Raw genomic sequence first — 20,657 nt, forward strand, 5'->3', positions numbered from 1 at the left:
GTTTTAGGAAGATATCACTGATTGGAGAGATTTGCACTTACAAAGTGGATTTCTTTATGTTTTTGAGAGGGGATGTGAGCAAGCCATCTTCGTGGTGTTTTTTATGTGTGAAGGAGAGTTATTTTTAAGCTTTGACTCATATCAGTTTGATGAAGAAACAGATCAATTTTGGTGTTTCCTAAATCACAATTTTCAAGATAATGAGTTGTTTTGGCACACGGACTAAATCACGTCTCCCAGTGTTTCATCTACATGCAAAGATATTGGATATGTTCAAGAGGCAGTGTTCTAATGGTTGAAAAGTTTTCATCCTACCTTGAATCTTTCTTCAATCTTTTTGAAGAGAACCTGGCATTGAACTTTAACCTGAACCGACTAATGTGTTCAGTAAGCCATACCAGGCCTTTGCTAAAGAAGAGGCTAAGGAAGAAAATATGTTGTTGCAAAAGAAGTTCATTGAACTGAATATCGTTTTATACAGTTGAAGTATAAGGGGGGAAAATAAGTTCATGATTAGCCTGACACAGAGGGTGCAAGAGCAATTAATTGAAGATACATTTCCAGTCTCACAGGACAGGAGAATGAGGCAGAGCATCTGTATGTTGAGGAAGTGTTGTCTAAGAAGATTGAAGAACATACAATGGATGAGGTTGCAGCTAAGATGGAAGTAAGCATTGATGAAGAGGAAGTAGTAAAGGAGGAAAATTTGTTTGTGCAAAAATAGAATAATGAACTAAATCAACAGTATGATGAGCTGAAACAGCAGTATGAGGAATTGCAGAAGCAGTTGGAGCAACAGAAACATCATCAACGTGAACAACTACATACTCAGAGTGATAGTGTAATGCTAGAGCAAACTAAAACTCAAGTTCAAGAAAAATTAATTGAAGGTCCAGTCACAGTTCCAATTGCAGTTGCAGGTAAAGAGGTTAGTGGTGCAGATGGACAATAGCAGTTTAAAGATCCTATATTGTCTATTGTGGATGAGATACTCACTGGAAAAGATGCTGAGGTTGCAATGAAAGAACCTGAAGCTGAAGTGAATGCAGCATTTGGTGAAGATAGTAAGGAAACTGCAACAGAAGGGGAAAGTTCAAAGCAACCTGAAGATCTGGTTGATTTTAATCAAGGAATTGTGGGTCCTCACAATGTTTGAGAAACGTTGCCCACCGAGTGTGCCAGGTGTTAGTGACTGATGTGTCAGGGTACTTATCTTTTGGACTTTTAACTAAGGTCTTAATTTAAACCTTAGGAGCATGTTTACAAAGGACTTTATGCCTAGGTAGTTGAAAATACCCAAATGGTCACATGGCAAGTAGCAATTTTTGGATGTAACTAATAGACAGTTTGCAGTTTGCATTCTTCCTACAACCGTACTGTTGTTTTGGGACTGTAATGGAAGCTGATGATGAATACAGGGTAGCATAATACTTTCTTTTGCTTAGCCATGGTCTCTTGTGTTCATACAATCTACAATTTCATGGTGTAATGTGCAGTCTCCTACCTCGTTTATCTCTACACTGCATCATTCTTGTATTGATTACCTGTTATGGCTGTGAGCCCCTAACAAACTCCATTTCTAGCTTTGACAATTATCAATATTGACGGGCTCCTTGACACTCTTCTTGACCTACAGACTATTGCTACTGCACGTAATATCAAGGTATAACGCATGGTGGGTGACACTGGAACAAGGTCGCACTTCAACGCGATCTTTGTATGTTTGTTTGTTGTTGATGCTTCCCACAAGAGAAACAAAAAATATTTGAGGGGAGTATTAGTGATTAAAATGATAGGAGAGATGCTTAGGACCTTATTCTTTACCTCAAAGCAATGCCAAAAGAAGATGGACTTAGAGTAATTTGTGAGGCATCCGTAGGGCATTCATCCATAACCATGTATGCGAACAATTGTTGCTCAACATGGAAACATTTTTCTCCTTGTCCTAGATTGTTGAATGCATTAATGAGACTCTCTCCCTTATCAGTGTTCACCTTTCACTTCTCCAGTTTCGAAGAATCTCTCACAGAGGTGCATGTGTGCCACTCCACCACCGGTCCTAGCCTGTGGAATATCCATGTGAATTATTGCCATGTCAAAAAAAACTACCTATTCTGCCACTCCCCCCTAAAGCATAATTGAGTCGGAGGGACATCTGACTTGCCAATTCATTCACGAATTCAAAAATGTGAGTCTCCATGACCCCTCAAACAGTCACTTCATCCGCAGCCGATGCAAATTGGACACTTCTTTGTCTATAATTTATTGTATAATAGTCCATTGACCAGACATGAAGGGGTTGAGTGTCATTAAGAATCTCCAAAACTGTATTTTCCCCCTTATTCAAAGTCCAACCAAGGCTGGATGTCGTCGAATGTTCGTACTCGCACTGAATTTGTCTATGAAGAGGACAATCTTTGATTGTTTCTAACAACAAATGTCATGAAGGGAGAGACAACCAACTACCTTGTTGTGTGATAATTTTAAAGAGACATCTTGAAGACCATGTTACCAATAATCTAACTACACAATTGTAACAACTAGATTTATACATTTAATGTTGTCAGAGATCAACTCAAGTTAAAGAGATGAAATAAGAGAAGCACAAACCCTTGCGGAACGATGAGAAGAAGAAAATCACAACAAGGTATCTAGCACTTCCTCTCCCCTACAATGCCCGCCCTCTCCCTCTCTCTCTCTCTCTCTCTCTCTCTCTCTCTCTCTCTCTCTCTCTCTCCAAAAATAACAATGTGACTATGTTTAAGGTCATAGTCACAATTTTCTCTGCCTAGTACTTCTTACATGCTTCTTTTTTATGTTAAAGTTGAACACCCTCCTTCTATCATGCAGATTGTCTCTGGACAGTAAATAAACTTTTTGTAGTAGTTGTCCAACAATCGCCACTGATTGACTTTGTTTGGTAAAAAAAGGTTTGTTTTTTTAGTGTTGAAAAGAATCCCTGAAAGAACATGTATTTTTGTCTTGCATGTTATATGGCAAATACTCCAGAGGAGATCACTGATGGAGACATTTGGGTGCAAATGATGAACATCTCAAGTAGTAGTAGTCAAGGATTTCGGTTTTATGTTTTGGACAATATTGCTTTAAATTTTGATAGGAAGGGGGTTGTTGAACTAAGGTGGGACTTGAGGCTTACTTAGTGAGGTGGTCATGGTGTGGAAGTAGGGCTTCAAATGTGGGATGACTTGGAAGGGGTTATTCCTAGTGTCCAATCTCCCAAATTTGAAGAAGTGCTATGGATTGATTGCTAGTGTTTTACATTAAATTATTTGATTAGTTGATTTTCTTTAGAAAGTTGTCTATTTGGGTAAAGAAATAGGGATTTTTATGGATAACAGAGGTTCACATTCTCATTGCACACTTGAAAGTGTTGATAATGAGAGCAAGGAAAAAAAGGATAGTGGTGAGTTGATAATGTAGTCAATAAGTGAGCACTTAGTTTGTGTGCACAATGTGTTAAGAAAAAAAACAAGAGAGGTTGCATAACAATAAAATTGTCCTAGGATTTATGGCTGAAGCTTTTTCACGAATTACTTAGACAAGGAAAAAGCTTGAAAGACAAAGAGAAGACTCAAAACAGAGTTTCTTCATAGTGAAAGTGGTTCTTGTTTAATGTTGTCTCACCAATCACATGAGAGCCTAGAGGTCATCTGTAGGCCAATGAGTTTTCTATATTTTGGTGCTCACAAATCCAAGTATTAAAAAGCTATTAGAAAAAGGCAAAATTATGATTTTTTTCCAATTTATGATAATGTAATCAGTAAGTTAGCTCCTTTGAGCAAGCTTGAAATTTTGAAGAAAATTGGATGGATTAGAGAAAAATGATGCTTAGAAAAGTTTTGGACTATTTATAGCCTCTCAATCATGAGCCTCAAAATTTGTGACAAATGATCAGATCCATGCAAAATGGTTATTTCTTGTTTTGGATTTTGCTCAAAATCAAATCATGCTTAGATATTTTTGAACATCTATATACACAGGAAGGCATATTTAAACAATTTTTTAAATTCAATTTGCCTAATTCCTAGTCATTTCTCTTGCGTTTTTGAACGCTTGTCTTCCTCCTCACTCATCCAAACTCTATTATATAGGTTGAAATTGAACTAAGTTTTTGGATGGTTTCTATCATCTCTCCATTATCATAGCAAGAGCTTTGCATTAATCCTATTCTCCCCTTACCCAAGCCTTCAACCCTCAAGTTTTTTTTCCAAGTGTGTTCCCAATACTATTTTCACCTTACCCAAGCCTTCAAACCCTCATGTTTTTTTTCCAATTGTTCCCCAATACCTGAAAATAATATGCTCAAATAAACCTCTACATACACTATTGTCATGTAGGGAGGAGGACACTACTACCATTTAAGAGTTTTTTCCAAGTGTGTTTCCCTACGCAAATTTATTGTATGCAGGCAAACCTACACATACATTGATTTCGCATGAGTACACTCATTACCATTTGAAAGTTTTTTTCAAGTGTGTCCCCCCTACACAAATTGAGAATGCACTCAAGCCTCCGTGCACATTATTTTGCGTAAAGAGGACACTCATTACCATTTAAGGGTGTGGCTTCCCTACATGAACTTAGTGTATGTGGAAAAGCATGCGCATACACTATTTCTGCGTAACGAGGACGTTGATTAGTCCTTAGAATTTTTTCCTTATATTTTAGTTGATAATGCAAGATTGAGATTAAGTGATGGCGAAGACAAAACAAACTACTAGGAAGGTCCCTAGAGAAGACTTCAAGAAGAAAGAACCATCCATTGAGCCAAAGCAAGGAGAGAGCTCAAAGCAAGAGAAAAGGGTTGAACTTAAAAAGCCACCACCCAAAAAAGGAGTTGATATCAAGCCCCCACTTGCAAAGAAGAGGAGAATTTCCCAAATAGTGAAATGTTTAAGGGGGATTGGGAGATCAGAGCAAGATCTTACTGTGGCAATTCTTAGACTACGTTTCCAAAATCTTTGCAAGCAGGTAGTAAATTAGTTTAAAATAGATATGGGGTGAACAAAAAGTGCCTTGGATTGTATGCAGAAGGTTGCTTAAGAATTTTTAATTGAGCTCTTCCCAGATAGATACATTTCTACATCGCACTCTCACACCGTTACACTAATGTACAAAAAAAAAAGGTATAGATTTAGCAAAATTCTTGAACTTGTACCTTTGCAGGATGAGAAAAACTCTGATATCCTTAACATACCTCCATCAAGAAAACCTAAAGAGCATGAAGTGTAATTGAGGAGATCATAGAGGAGGAGGAGGAGGAGGAGGAGGAGGATGTGAAAGAAGGGGAGGAGATGGATATTGAGAAGGTGGGGAGCTAGAAACAAGGTAGCTTAGGGAGATTAAATTGAAAGTCCCACCATTGTTGAGGAGTGTCCACCCCAAAGGCTTCAAGATGGATGCCTTTTCAAATGATGACCTTCTACAAAAGAAAGAGTATGTGGTCTTGGATGTTGAGAGTGTTGACATTCTTAAAGAGTAGCAAATGACACTATTGTTCTAGCATCTTCAAGGTTTTCCCTTCCACCCAAGTCCTTGCATTGAGGAAGCTTCTTGAAAGTTAATAACTAATCTTTGTATCATTTTGTAGATTATTGATGCATCAATATAAGTTAGATGTTCAGCAGAAAGTGAAGATGGTTGATTGAACCATCTTCCATTATTTGAGAAGTGACACATCAGTTAGTGAATCAAAGAGATGGCTATCCAATAGAGATTTTGAGACTTGTGAGATTCTCTTCTATCTTTATCATGAGAGTTATATTTTTTATACAAAGCCTAGTTAAATTTGAGGGTAATCTTTGAAGCTTTTCACACAGCTCACATTGGGCCTTATAGCAATTGACATCTCTTATAAAACATGCTTCATATTGAACTCTCTTGAGGGAAACCATGGAATTGCTACGTTGTAAGTGTATTATGCTCCCTCTGTTTGTATTCTTGTCCATTAGTTAAGCCTTTTCTATCTCTGCATGTTTAGTCAAGTCTAATTGTGTTGGCAGTAGCATGTCAAGACCCAAAGCATAATGCATGCCATCTTCTAGCTCTATACTTGAAGGGCTTCAATATTTTGCCAACCATGGTGGAAGTTATTTAATGTAAGTTGAGATTATGAAAACTGATTCAGAACTTGCCTCTACTTCCTCCTCTATGGTCTTCTGCTCATGAGCTTTTCTCTCTTTTTTCTTCCGCCTCTTGCTCATAGAAAGTGAGGAAGAGGAACATGTATCCTTAGCCATATTTCTATCCCTATTGTAAGTGTAGATGGGTGACTTTGGGAAACCAAGTTGAGCTATTTATAGTTTTATGAGGCAAGGGGGTGACAAGACTGTGACATTGGCACACCTATTCATGTCTAATCAAGCATTACAAAATGGAATAAAAAAGATGAGATATTTGCACCAAGTAAGTAATTGTTATTGATATTAAAATAGTTTGTACAAAGTGTGAGTTTTAAGCAACAATGGATACAAATGGCCAACAATCCTAGCGATAGGGTAGGGCTCTAACAAGGGTGTAGGCTTTAGCTTGGAAGTAGATACAGATTCCCTTATGGCACTTCTTTCCACGAGAATTTCTTTTCAATTCTTTTCAGGACTTGCAAGCCACATTATCAAAAAGAAAAAGTAAAACTAGGATTACACAAGTAATGAATGACGAAGTGAAACAAATTATTATTTACACACCTTCTTGCCAACTATCTTCAAAGCAAAGCTAGAAACAAATCTATCTTTTCATTTTGTAGACCTTGCACATGGATTTTATCTTCAAGGTGGCCAAGTGTTCATTATTCATCCACACATCAATGCCCTCAATCCCCCACATGATGCCATCAACTGTCTTAAAACATTGATAAAATGAAGTTTTGGATATGCATCATGTATTTACAGGCAAAGGAGCCAAATCACACTTTTCAAATGACTCCATTTAATGTTCTTGAGCCCAACCTTTATCCACAAATCTAATACATTTTTGGTGTTTAGGCACTTAATTGACATCATTGTTTTATACAGTTTCACATCTACCTTTGCAAGAAAAAATGGGGAGAGTAAAAAGTCTTTTCAAGCCATGTCAACCCTATGTGTTCACTACAAGAGTGTAGAGCCTAGGCACTGTTGATGAGTGTAGCCTTACATGCGCAACTAGTTTCATCAAATGCTACAAGGTGAGTATCCCGTTGGGTTAGAGGGCTCCCCCATAGACCTTCTAAAGGTGTTATTGGGTGGGGGGGCTTCAAGAAACATGCCCCATAAGGCTGCTCAAAAGCAAAGGGACCTCTCCCTAAAATTTCTCACAAAAAGTTTAGGGGGTCCTTCAACTACCCCTTACATTTGAGATTCGCTTTTATAACTTGTTGAGGTCAACAAGACAAGCTTGAGAAATGTTTGATGAGATTAATATAACCTTCTGAAAGAAGTCATATTTAATGAATACTGAGTAACATATTTCTAGAAATGTGTGTGTGTGTGTGTGTGTGTGTGTGTGTGTGTGTGTGTGTGTGTGTGAGAGAGAGAGAGAGAGAGAGAGAGAGAGAGAGAGAGCGCAAGAGGTTTTGGTTTTTTCAACATCAACATCAAGATTTAGCATTTAAGAACAAACTATGATATGAAGGTAACCAAGTAATACCATCATTAGCTTATCTAGTATGCTTTAAAACCAACCAAACACTAAAGCCTTTGACACTTGCAAGTCAAAAAGAAAGCGTATACTCTAAGATTCCTTATGCAATCGATGTTATTAGTGGGCATGGGCCTCTCTTAAATGTTGATTTAGAGGGCCGATGGGGGAGCCCTCTTAACTTTTACGAGAGAGAGTTTCCATAGCTATGCCGTTGACGACCTTGCTTAGGTGGAGCATTTACACGCCCCTGTATCAAAAATTGAATTAGCTGACATTTATTAATAAGGGAGACAGTGGGGTCGACCATATGAAGACTTCATAGATGTAGCAATAAATCATTTGAGAAGGGAATAAGGGAAATTATTAGTTACATGAAGCCTCTACGACAGTGTTCAAAAAAGGTTTGCCATTATCTTAGCCTTCGAGATTAGCTGGTTGCAAACCATGGAAAAGGGAAGAAAAGCGGGTAAAATATAGGACAAAATGGTTCAAAAATCTTGCAAATCGTTTGGAAATTTTCACTTGTATTTTCGATTTGCATCTTTACAAGACGAAATTCAGCCCCTTATAGAGAGAGAGAGAGAGAGAGAGAGAGAGAGAGAAGGGGGGGGGGGGTTGGGGGGGGGAGCAATAGATTTATATGTTGCCAAATGGCTCACCAAAATGGAGTTTTAGTATGGCAGGCAGTTAGAGGACTCTATCTATCACAAAGAGACATGCTATTTGGCTACAACAATTGTAGAACAATTGATGAAGCAAACAACGTACTTTGGCTTTTTTTAATGCTTGGGCCTTTCACATAATTGGTCCATGCGGAATGCCTTTCTTTCCGATTCCTAGTTAGGGGTGAGAGGACACACATCATGCACGTTCACGGCTTGTTACTGTAGTGGATCCCTATATTAAATATGGACAAGTCACTTGCAAGAAGCAAGTTGTTCCATGGTTGGATGCTATACGAATGGCTCACGTGTCTTGATAGAGTTTTCACAAGCTGCCGCCATGTACATGCCTTATAAGTAGGCCATGTTGCCTACTTGAAGTTTCCACTCATCTTTGGTTTGATCTGGTCAAACAAACATTCCGGAAAATAACAAGAGATGTGCACCAAGACAACAACTCACCAAATTGAGGACTTTGCGATCTTTCTATGCACGAGGGTACAAACAACTTCACGACTTAGAAGCTAGGATTTTTTTCTCGAAGCAATATGGACTATTCCAGATACTGCATTCATAGGTTATATAAGGATGCATCTTAAAGGGCTTTTTTTTTTCTGAACATTACAACATTCCAGAGCTTGTCCAGTCCTCCCCATACAAAGCTGACCCTCATCACAAGGGTTTCAAACACACAAAAAACTAAGGACATGTTGTCTTCACATTTGACAGAGGCTACGGATACGACTATTGTTATTAAATTTGAATGCAGATTGTGATACAAACAAACACTAACCAGGTTTAAAGCCAAACAAGTCCGAACTTTTCAAGAACCAAATATTGCCACAAGCTTGCCATGGACATTGCCCATTACTTTTGGTAAAGAAGAAAGATGGGTCCATGCAAATGTGCGTAGACCATACGGCTCTGCTCTGCTTACAAGGAAGAAAAAAGGCATCTGAATATGCTTCTAAGGTGTGCATACCTCTCCTATGCTAAACTGAAAACTTGTGCTATGAGAATGTACTAAAAAGATTTCAAAGCACAACTTGAAGGAAATACAAAACCAGTTTGTTTGCTGTACAACAAACGATCCTTGCGCAGCCGCAAGAGCTTACAAAAGGAGGAAATATAGCTATACTACAAGGGACATGTATGCATAGCCAAATGGCAAGACCTTCATATACAGCTGTAAAACCCTTTGTATATCACATATACAAATCTTAGCCCAGGACTGTAACCATAGCTGGTGCATCCGTGCGCTTCCCTGAAAGACACCGGTATGCTACAAACTGTGTTGGAGCCCCCGGCTCATCTATCAGCTCTACGTTCCAATTATCCAGTGTCAAAGGAAGTAAATCCCTTCCTGTTCCAGTCGACTTGTAACCTTGAACCCACACATAATTTAGGGATTTCATCCCAAAAACAGAACTTGCAAGCGCCCTTTCAGTAAAAACGCAGTCACGAATTTCCAGTCTCTTTAGGTTAGGGCAACCGTTCGCAAAGAGCGTGATCCCTTTGTCACTCTCCCCTAGCAACCCAAAAAGAGCCCATTTCAGATTTTGCCCATATATTCCAATATCTTCCATACCCTTATCGGTCAAAAATCCAGGCCTCAAGTACAATGCAAAATGATGAATGTCTGGGCATGCATGCATGAGGGTTCTTACACCATCATCAAGAGGGTAGTCTGACACCACATTGTCTTCGTCAAGCAGCACTAGCCGGAAATCCTTCAAATTTGGACAGTTTTCAGCAACAGTTTTGAGCGCAGCATTGTTGATATCTGTCACATAAACTGCAATATACTCTAGTAAATGGCAGTTCATTGCCACAGAAATCAGGCCTCTTTGAGTCACAAAACCTTGTTGGACGTCTCTATCTCCGCGTTCCACACGAAGCCATCGTAGATTTTTGCATTTACTAGCTATGACTTCAAGGCCCTCATCACCAATTGCATTGAAAACCTGCAAGAAGCAAGAGCCGAAGCTAATTCATTCTCTTTCTTGACAGGTGATCTCCTCCTAATCATGCACACAAATTCAAAGTAGCTGCAAACATTTCAGCTCCGAGGCATTTTGTCAAATATGCCGTGTTTCAGGGCGGCAGAGCTAGTTAACAGACAAGTAAAACCAGAACCCCCAAAAAAGCCATTTACAATAGAAATTAGGAAAATTACCAAAATACCACCCCTGAATTTTTGAATATTCCCAAAGTACCACTAAAGTCAAAGAGAGTTTTCACCAATGAGCTCACAACTAGTGGCATTTGTATCAACAGATACAGAATTATTTCATCTTGAGAGTGCACAAACAATACCATCTAAAATCCTCATTCTATCATTTTTCATTGAGAGAACCAATCTTCCCATGAGGAGTTGCAAAAAATCATGTCTTTAGCATGGTTTCACAATGTTGGCAACGGGTATTTTGGGAATTTTAGAAAAAATTTGGGCGCTTTTGGAATTTTTGGAAAACTTTCCCAAACATGACAGTTATTTTGGGAATTCTTGAAGTTTGAGGAGTATCTTGGGTATTCCCACAGTTTTCAGGGGCATTTTGGTCATCTTTTTTAAAAATGAAGAGCATACATGCTTATTGCACTACGTTTCAGTTAAGCAATTCAGACATGAATGAAATATTTCAGGTAATTGACCTGGTTTGCAGCCCCGCAAAAACGAAGGCAAATAGCTTCAAGTACAGAAAGAGAACTTAATTGGAAGGCAAATAAAGCAACAGGGTAAAATCACCTCCAATGCTTCAAGATTTGAGCAGTGGCCAAGAAGCTCACAATGACCAGGAACACTAAGAAATGCGAACTGAAGGTCTATCTTCCTCAGGCTCGCTGCGATTGGTTGAATAAGAGAGTTTACAACTTCATCACCCTCATTTGCGCCCATGTAATATAGAGAAACCAACGATGTTAGCCTTGATGGCAATGCAATCTTTATTCTTGGACGCTCATCACTTATTGATACCCCTCCAAGTTCTTGCAGCGCTGTTGTCCTCTTTAAAATATCTGCTAGATTCTCCAGTTCCAAGTCATTCAACTTTAAAGAGGTCAAAGACTTACAATTTGATGTAAGTGTTGCCAAGTCGCCCATCGTGACATTTTGTAAATCTGTTCCTGCAATGTTAAGAGATTCCAGAGAAGAATTGTGCTGAGAAAGTTCATGAAGCCACCTTCCACTATGATCCTCCAAAGAGCACTCTTCCACAGATAAAACTCTTAAAGCCCTGTGGCCCATTAAGAAGAGAGCACAAAATTAGAAAGCTGACAGAACCCCAATCCACACACATAGCATCATGAGACCAGGGAAACACCCTTACAAACTCTCATAACTTGAAAAAAACAATTGTTCCCTTCAATGTAGTAATCACAAACAAGAATACAACAACATCAATCGAGACACTATAGAGTCTCTTTTTCAGAAATCAAGTGCCCGTGTCATGTCCATGGAGAGGAGAAAAATTGCTGATTTTGCATCAGATCTGGATCGAATCAGATTCGGCAGCGGAAGGTGCAGTGATAACACCAACTGGCATCCAATCGGGTGGACAACTCAACTATGACCTGGATCCTCTACCACATAAGAACACCTACGAGGCCACCTTCATTTACAAGGCAATGACAGATGTAGGTAGAAAGAAAGAAGAAAGAAGAAAGAAAGCTTTTTAATGTCTATGTGAGGCCGAAATCGGCCTATGAGACAAATCAAGTATACATCTGTGTATGTCCTTTGTCTATTGGAAAAGACAAAATAGTTCAGACTCATATAAAATAAAAGAGAGAAGGACGTCTGGTTGGTGATAATATCTATGGGGATGGGTGGAGCTCTAATACTACGAATATGTGCATGTCTATATGCTGAGGGTAGTACAACCATGCAAATGCATCAATCTAGCTAGCTCCATCTTGTGCTCAGAGAGAGAGAGAGAGAGAGAGAGAGAGAGAGAGAGAGAGAGAGAGAGAGAGATACATAAAATGAAATGAAATGTTATATTAACGTCTTCAAAAGGCCAAAGTGACCTATGAGACCAATCTGTTACAAAATTGTGATTCTAGTACCATGTCTGGGTACAAAAGAACTAGAACAAAGATACTACTACTAGAATCCATCCTCATCTGCACTCTGGATGTCGAGAGAGTATGGCTCGAATCCTCTATTGTAGTCTCCGTCGATGTTGTGTAGCCCCTCTCCTCAATCATGGCCGTCTGGATCTCTGTAGCTTTAGTGCTCGATCGATGAGAGTGCCCACTGCCCACTACTCTGCAGTGATGGCTGCTCCTCTGGCTGTCCCATATCTAGTAAAAAGAAATCTGTAATCTGTCCCTGGGACTCTCTCTCTCTCTCTCTCCCCAGTAAAGTGTCTCTAAGTGTCTCCATTGCTGTGTAACTCAAGTAGATATAGCCCAAGACATCTCTGATCCTCATAACTCATGACCCTAGAGAAAAGACCAAAACCCTCTATAAATAAACAGTGGAAACGGCCCCGTATCTCATAGTTCACTGTGCAATGACATATGTAATGTAGCTCTGTCCCTGGCTCTAGCTGGCATAAGCGGCATATCTTGCTGTCTGCTGGTATCCCTTTGAATCTACCAGTCTCAATCTCCAGCTGATGTGAGGATGTGCGTCTGGAAGACTCAAGGGCCCTCTGGTGAGTCAAAGATCAACGCTATCATCGGCATATAACAACAATGGGATCCACGTCCCTGCCAGCTGGGCACCTCTATCACCCTCTCTGTCAATGTAATCAGACACCTCATCAACATACATACCAAATAGAGTAGGAGACAATGGGCAACCCTATTAAAAAACCATTACTTGGTCGATGAGAATATGCTTATGTTCATGGCAAATCAGGGCTACAAACCTAACGGGTATCCTCCTAGAGCACCGATGGGGGGCTCCACAAGCCTCTCCACCACCACCTGTAGGACCATGCTATGAATGTGGCGGTGATCATTGGGCGAGAGTTTGTCCAATCAAAGGAGAACGGGTAAAACTTTTTGGATTCTGTGATGGATGTACAACCGATCATCTCATTCCACACTGTCCAAAAAACCCTGACAACAAGGGGAAAGCAACCATGAACAAAATGGGGATTGTGCCAAGCTCAAGTGGATCAGAAACAGAACCGAACATTCCGATTAACACAGTCACTAGAGCCCAAGCACATGAGGCAGCAAGGAACGTCCTAGCCAACCAAACAGCGCACAAGGCACCAGGAAGCAATCTGAAAATGTTTGTAAGTGACGACTGCTAAAAGAAGATCCCTCTGAAGTTGGGCTCTCGTCTCTTTGCACTCCTCATCGTACCAATGATTCTCGAGCATGCTCCCAAAATGTCGCCTCCGACCCAGCGTGTGTGGGTATGCCTCTGATGCAGCACCATGCAATGTCTCAGTCAATAAAGTCGTGCGCTCCTCTACTCTCTACTGGGAGGCTAGGACCAGCTGTGCATAGACGTCTATAGATCTCCTCTGTATAAACTGAGTCAGTCTCTGGTGTAAATGTATACGAGTATGTGACCTGCCACCTGATGTCTGGGTTGTACTATACTGAAATGAATCAGATAATGTCAAAAGAGCATGATCCACTCCTACGCCCACTGGTCTGGCTCCCACTATGAAATCTTGAATACAAGGAATAAAGCTCGGTTGTGCCATAACATAGTCCACTGTACTAGCCCAGTGTCTATGTGGAAAGCATGTGAAACCGCCTGCTCCAGGAAATTGTTGTAAGCCATTAAGTATGGCTAACCCATGTGTAGTCGTCATCTCCGTGAGGTAACTCCCACACTCCATCTGCTCTCTGTCATGTGAGCATCAGTCAAGCCCCAACTCACCCACATCCAGCTCTCTAAGCATCTCATCTGAAGTGTCGTAGAAGACTGTCTGAGAGTTGTCCGTTAGGGCATTGAAGTCCCCTAAGAGGATGATATCACCATCCTTGGAAAACTCCCATATATCATCATCCAATATAGAGACAGGCGACTGTCCTCTAGATACAGCATATACTGACGTACTGGGGGGAAGTAACATAAGGCAATGTATAGAGATCGGCATGTGTCAGCTCTCAGCCTCACCCACATGTATCTAGCATGATCATCTTTCCGTACAATATGTAGTAGTGGCTGTAATTCCTCCCTAAATAGGACTGCTACGCCTCCTGAACCTCTACTCCAATGTTCAGATCTCTTGATTGTCCTGTGGGTTGTCCCCATCTATATCCCACCACATGTGGCATAAGCTGTCTAGGGGCCTGATGAGTCTCTGAGAAGAAAACAATGTCCCCGTCCATAAAACTGTCCTCATAGGCACCAACGTCCAACCTCATAGATCCATTACAATTCCAAGTAGCCATCTTCGGTGTGGTCCCATAGGCCTCACACCATCATGTAGAGCGCCGGTCTACAATCACCACACGATCATCTCTAAAAGACCATCTTTTCCTTCTCCCTTGCCGCTGTAATCTCTGGCATTACCTCTCTCATATACACAAGCTGCGAGAGTGAGATCATCACCGAGGAAAATACTTGTCTTCTTGAGAGTAGACCTCTTTCTCAACATTTCCGTCTCTTCCAATGAGGGGAAGCGTAGTATGAGAGCTCTCCCTTCCACTCTCCATGCCTTTGTGTGTGAAGGCTTGTCCACCCCCATCATGGATATGAGGCTTGTGACCTCTTTTTCCACATTGTTTATGTCCTTGAGGCCAGTTACCCTCACATGTAGAGCTCGCATCCTCCTCCTTTCTTTCTCTTCGATCGCCTGCACCTAGTATGAGATGCTCTGCCACTGCATGATCACATAGCATAGCTAAGGCTGCTCTAAGGAGAAAACCACCAAGGAAGAGACTCAACCACCATCTGAAGATGGCACGACACCTGAGGATGCATCACCTGTTGTCACTGGTGCCCCAACACCAGGGAGGTGGGCCCCAAAAATGCAGATGAGGGCTGTCGAAAAACCATAGTTACCCAGAACGAGAACAGGGAACGGGAACAGGAGGGTCCGAAACGGGACGGGAACGGGGAGGAGGAGGGGGGGCCAGAACGAGAACGGGGCTGGAACGGTCCACCTAAAGTAAGGATTGAATTACCTCCATTCAGCTTAGTCTCAAATAAACTCCTAAACAACCCCAAAACTGCCCCCAAATCTGTCCCCTAACCTGCCCTCAAACTACACCAAATATGTTCCCCGAACAGCCCTAAATCTGTCCCCAAAAGCCCTATTTTTGCCCGTTCCGCCCCGCGTTTCGCCGTTTCGCCTCATGTTCCGCCCATTCCGGAACACCGTTCCGGTTACACCCCGTTCTGGAACGGCGTTCCGTTCCTATCTCCGTTTCGGGAACGGGACTCGTCCGGAACGCCGTTTCGAAACGTTTGGCTGTGTTCCCCCCGTTCCCTGTTACAGTGCCAAAAACAACTAGAGATGCCCTCCTATCTACCTACCTGCCCCAACCCACCTCCCCTGATTGCCCAATAAGGGCACCCCTGCTGGGCTCTGCACTGCACTGCACTACCAAACGGACCCCCCTTGCCCTATATTTACTCCTCCAAGCCAACAATACTCAAAGAGGGGGCTTGTCAATGCTCGTATTTGGTCCCATGATTCTTGATTGTACTCTACAAGTCTTGAAGCATGTGAACCTATAGACGAATACTAAGGGCGTCTATCTACGAGCATTATACCCCTCTGAAAGTGTGTTGCTATGCAAGTGCACTCGATGCCCACTACTACTAATTCTATGAGGAAAAACATAACATGATGCAAGCATTGTGGCTATAGATACCTTGACTGGGGAAGTTGGTTGCTTCCAAAGACATGGCCATCTTGTTGTTCTCCTTCATACCAAACTAGTAGTCAGTTTCTAGTCTTCCTTGATTTCCAATAGAGGGTTACGCAGCATCACGGGCGAGGAGTTAGTCCTATCTCGCTTGTTCAAATATCAATCGAACGTCAAGCGCAACGAGTTTGAATGTGTGACACGAGATTTGATTTGAACCCTTACGTCGAATCAAACGCGACCTAAATTTTTTTAATTTTAAGGAATTTTGTAGCTCTCAAGCCCAAAATAACCATCGAGTTTTGAAATTTAAAATAGAGCATTTGCAAGCAAGAAGCATTTTGATATCATATGACATTGAGCATTAGAACAAATCGTGATTCGGGAATCAATGAAATCTACACAAGGAAGCTCTATTAAGAACAACAACAATTATCTAAAGCAAGAGCAACGAACTCCATGAGAGATTCTACAAAATAAAGACTCCAAAACTAAAAAGCTAGGGCTTAAAGCTTAAAAAACTATTCAAAAGTACGATCCCAAATTTTTTCCAAAACCCAAGCTTGGTCAAGTTTGAAACCCAGTTTCAAGCTCTTTATTTTTCAAACCTCTAGAATTCATTTCAAACGCATTTGAATCAAACTATGGTCCATAAGGCGAAGATCAAGGGGAACGGATTTCAACCCCAAGATTTGTCTTCAATTGAGGATTTGGCTTGTACCCATACCTCAAGGGTTGCCATAAGGAAACAAAAGGTTGGACGAAAGGTAGGGCCAAGTACTTTGGTCTTACATTGCATAACTCGTGCAAAAATATTGGATAAGAGTTAGCAAACACAAGACGCTCCATAATAAAATTAAAATTGGACAAGGGTTAGCAAGGACAAGACGCTCCTAAAATCAAACTCACATAAAAAGATAGAAATTGGTGAAAAAAAACAACACAATTGCTACTCATAGGGTTACCAATTGTTAGCTTGGAAAAAAAGCCACCGACAATTATATATAAATTATCCAAAAGAAAATCCAACCAAGATATGATGTCAATGTCATCTACGATCTTTGTAAACCTCTTTCTCCCTTCTTCTTCGATGACATCAAAGATTGCGATAGCGCTCAATTCTCAGCATTCCTAGGACCTAAGTTCGCGATTTGCAAGGAAATGATTCCAAAGTTCAGATTCCTATTGTCTCTAAGGACAATTAAATCATTGACAATGTTGCTACGAAGCACATGATATCTTCTCGCAATGAGATAACTCATTGGTCCCTACACACCTAGAAGTGGCTATGCAACTTGTTCCAAGAATAAAATATTTTCTAGATATTTCATGCTCCTAGGCTGCAAACTCAATTTCCTAACTGTGCATGAGGTTTGCAGACTTGGCATGGTAGTTATATATACCTTTATAAGGTCAGAATTGTCTGAACTTACTAAATATGAGAGAGGACCAAACACTTACAAAAATATAAAAGCAAGGGACACAATAAAACAGAAAAGGAAAAACTTGATCACTTTATTTCTTACTAAATAAAACTCGATGAAACTAGACTTGGCATGGTAGTTCTGTTTTGCGATCATACAATTGCGATTCAAGATAAGGTTTTCGGCCAAGAAGTGTTACATGGGAGAATAGAATAAATCAGCTTCTACCTCTCTCCTCACATTACACTTGACCACCATTAGATGTTACTCTAGGGCGAGACCCATTAGATGAGATTCTCTTTGGATGCCAAACAAGAGTGATGCTTCTCTTGCGCTTGAGCCCTTGGCCACATACCGGACGGGACATATAATATGACGAAGTATAATACGTGTACTAAACGTCTTTTTGAAGGCCCCAAATTAAAAACATGGTTTCTTTTATTATAAAATTTTCTAACATAGCCTTAGGCATAAGTTAGGTGTGATACATGTATAATAAATTGTATGGCATCACAAATAAATTCATAAACAGATTTAACTTTCAACTTTCACTAACCAATTGTCAAGATTAAATACTTAAAGTTTGATATGAAAACTAAACCTTCAAGAGATAAGGGTGACCAAGACCATAAGAAGCCTCTAGTTATTAACTAAAAATAGTAGAGGATACTGGTTGTCCATAACACTTTAGTATGAACTTTCTAACATTCAAAAAAACGTACACAATTTTTGGCAATATTATGTACTTTACGGGAAAAAATCATAAACTGTGTACTATAAATATAATAGTTGCTACGTTGAAAGTTTTGACTTTTACAAGCTTTTGTTTTGGTGCTTTTGAGCACGTGTAAAAGCACAAGACCAAGGGCTTTCACATATCAGCCATGGGGGGAGCCTATTTTTCACTCAAAGATTACCCGTGCTCCTCCCGAATGCAAAGGGCCAAGGGCCTTTAAATATGAGCCTTAGGGGGGCCTAAGGTTCGCTCACTAGAAGAGACTTTATAACAACCAAAACAAATCTGCGACAATTTGAATACTTGGACAACTTAGAGAGAATTTAATGCTTGAGAGGACACACATAGAGGGGGGATTTCACTCAATCTTCCCGTCAGACGTGGTGCCCTTCAATTTCAATTTTTGTACAACTAGAGAGTAGAAGCTGTGTTCATAAGTCCTAGTCCCAATGTATAAGGGGAAGGTGGCACCCATTTGGGCATCAAATGTTGTATTCATCTGAGCATAACTAGCATATTGCCAGCATTCTTGGCGCCGTGTGTCTCACTCATCTCTCCGGCATTGTTCACTCACTTGTGTTTTCTGCACAAATAAACAATTAGATGTTTACACAAACATGCACGCATGCACTTATGATGGGCTAAACCCTAAAATCCCAAGGCCCTCTCATCCAAGGTCCCACTGGCTAATCACAAAGTTGTGTCCTCTGCAACCTCTACATCAAAGCAACAAAACAACACTCTTGTTTGACTACGATAACCTGTAAACTCACTACCACAACGCTCCTCCAATTGCTTAGTTATCCATTAACTTGCAACCCTTTGTGATCCATAAGCTCACAACTCTGCTCCGCTTGAATATCTCAATGTATGAGGAGATCTTGAAAAGTGAAGCAAAGTTCTTCCCATGAGCGAGTGTTCAAGCCACATATGCAACACTCTATTCACGCTCACTAGTCTAGTACTGTCAGCGATACCAAACAATTAAGAATGAGGAGGGTGGTAACACAATTGAGATCTCGATTTTCGTAAGCGTACCCTACTTGAGAAAGGGCCCTGAATGAAACAGAAGTGTGCTTCTTCAAGGCTCCGCTTATAAGTTCGTCGTCAATTGCTGACTTAATGGAAATCATTAAGTGTACGCCGCGATGGGTTTCAAATTATGAAAACTTCTTCCTGTGTAATTAATAGAAACTAAGTAGACTTCTACTAAAATCACTCACCTGCAGTGAGTCGTAATGGCTTCAAGGCCAGTGGTAGAGAAGCCAGAGCATTTCACTAGCTTGAGAACCTGCAACGAAGAGCCCCGAGCCCTGGCAAGAGTGCAAAGTTCGTCATCTGTAACAACCATGCGGCGGAGATAAATCGAGTTCAAGCACGAGCAGTTAACTGAAATCTCAGAGATCCAGGGCCTTGCATACCCTCCCCATTCATCTGGCACCAGCCTAAACATAGCAGCCCTGGGTTTGCCCCTGATCTTAACAGCTTGAAGAGCCTGAAAGCGTCCCGTAAGCCGAGCAGGGTTTATGGCATAGCAGGAAGTGACTGTGACCTTCCTGCGAGTTCGTCGGTCAACATTGTACCATTTTTTGCAAACAAGGGAGATGGCACTGCAGTCTTCTATGAAAACAAAAATGCGCTCTAGCAGATCCTCCAGCTCTAAGATGCTGTCACCAGCCGAGAAGGAGGAACGTTTGTGCATGTCTTCCATCTTAGCGCAGGCAGGCAAGCTAAGGAGAGGCTTGAGTAGAGAACGAAAGCCAAAAAGGCAGGCTGAGACGGCATGGACTATTCAAGTTAAAAGCTTCCGGTTCGGCATAGAAGCTAGAGTTCTGATGCAGAAAAGCATCAGGTAATGGAAAGCTTCTTCCTAGAAGGGGACTCACCGACTCAAGGGACGTCAGGGGCGAGAAGGGAAAGAGAAGAGATAGGGGTACCTACGAATCTCAAAGACTCAAAAGGTAAAGCGCGTACCTTTCACAACTTCGAGGACATCTTGATGCCTGTAGCAAAGCAAAGCGTCCTTCTCACTAGCGGCAAGCCTGCCACTGTTCAATCGCAGTGTTGATGACATAGCCGTGGCCAAGAGGGTTTGAGCTCGGAACGTGGACAGTTCATGTAGCCGAGGCCTTAATGATGCCTCCCTCTTCATTAGAAAAACTAGAGTGCTTCGTTAGCTATGTTCCATCGAATTGAGATTGAACAAAATATTGGAAATTGAGAGAGAGAGAGAGAGAGAGAGATTTCATGAAAGAGTGTTAGATTTTTTTACCTGAGAGTGTTTGGGATACCGATCGTCGTGGTTCAATGGTGTACCTCCACAGAAATTGGTTATTGATCGTAATGCTTCAAAGGGGTACCTTGCCAAAAACCACAAGGAGTGTTAAAGAGTTTTGTCAAGCTCAA

At 41.0% G+C, this 20,657-nt stretch overlaps 1 protein-coding gene across 2 annotated transcripts; it reads right to left on the bottom strand.

Moving 5' to 3' along the window:
- Positions 1 to 9,314: 9,314 nt before the first annotated feature.
- Positions 9,315 to 20,416, bottom strand: LOC147457441 (coronatine-insensitive protein homolog 1b-like). Of its 2 annotated transcripts, XM_086512332.1 has the most exons (6): positions 20,226 to 20,416; positions 19,475 to 20,024; positions 11,050 to 11,536; positions 9,971 to 10,267; positions 9,796 to 9,831; positions 9,315 to 9,679 (listed from the first exon to the last, which is right to left on the bottom strand). In XM_086512332.1, exons 1-6 carry the CDS (start codon positions 20,401 to 20,403, stop codon positions 9,524 to 9,526), a joined length of 1,704 nt encoding a protein of 567 aa, XP_086368458.1. In that variant the 5' UTR covers positions 20,404 to 20,416; the 3' UTR covers positions 9,315 to 9,523. The 2 variants fall into 2 exon arrangements, with proteins under 2 accessions (XP_086368458.1, XP_086368456.1); XM_086512330.1 differs by lacking the exon at positions 20,226 to 20,416 and having other exon boundaries at positions 9,315 to 10,267; positions 19,475 to 20,176.
- Positions 20,417 to 20,657: the final 241 nt, after the last annotated feature.

Source organism: Adiantum capillus-veneris, chromosome 5 (assembly GCF_014529385.1).
Source record: "Adiantum capillus-veneris isolate H3 chromosome 5, ASM1452938v2, whole genome shotgun sequence".
NCBI lineage: Eukaryota > Viridiplantae > Streptophyta > Polypodiopsida > Polypodiales > Pteridaceae > Adiantum > Adiantum capillus-veneris.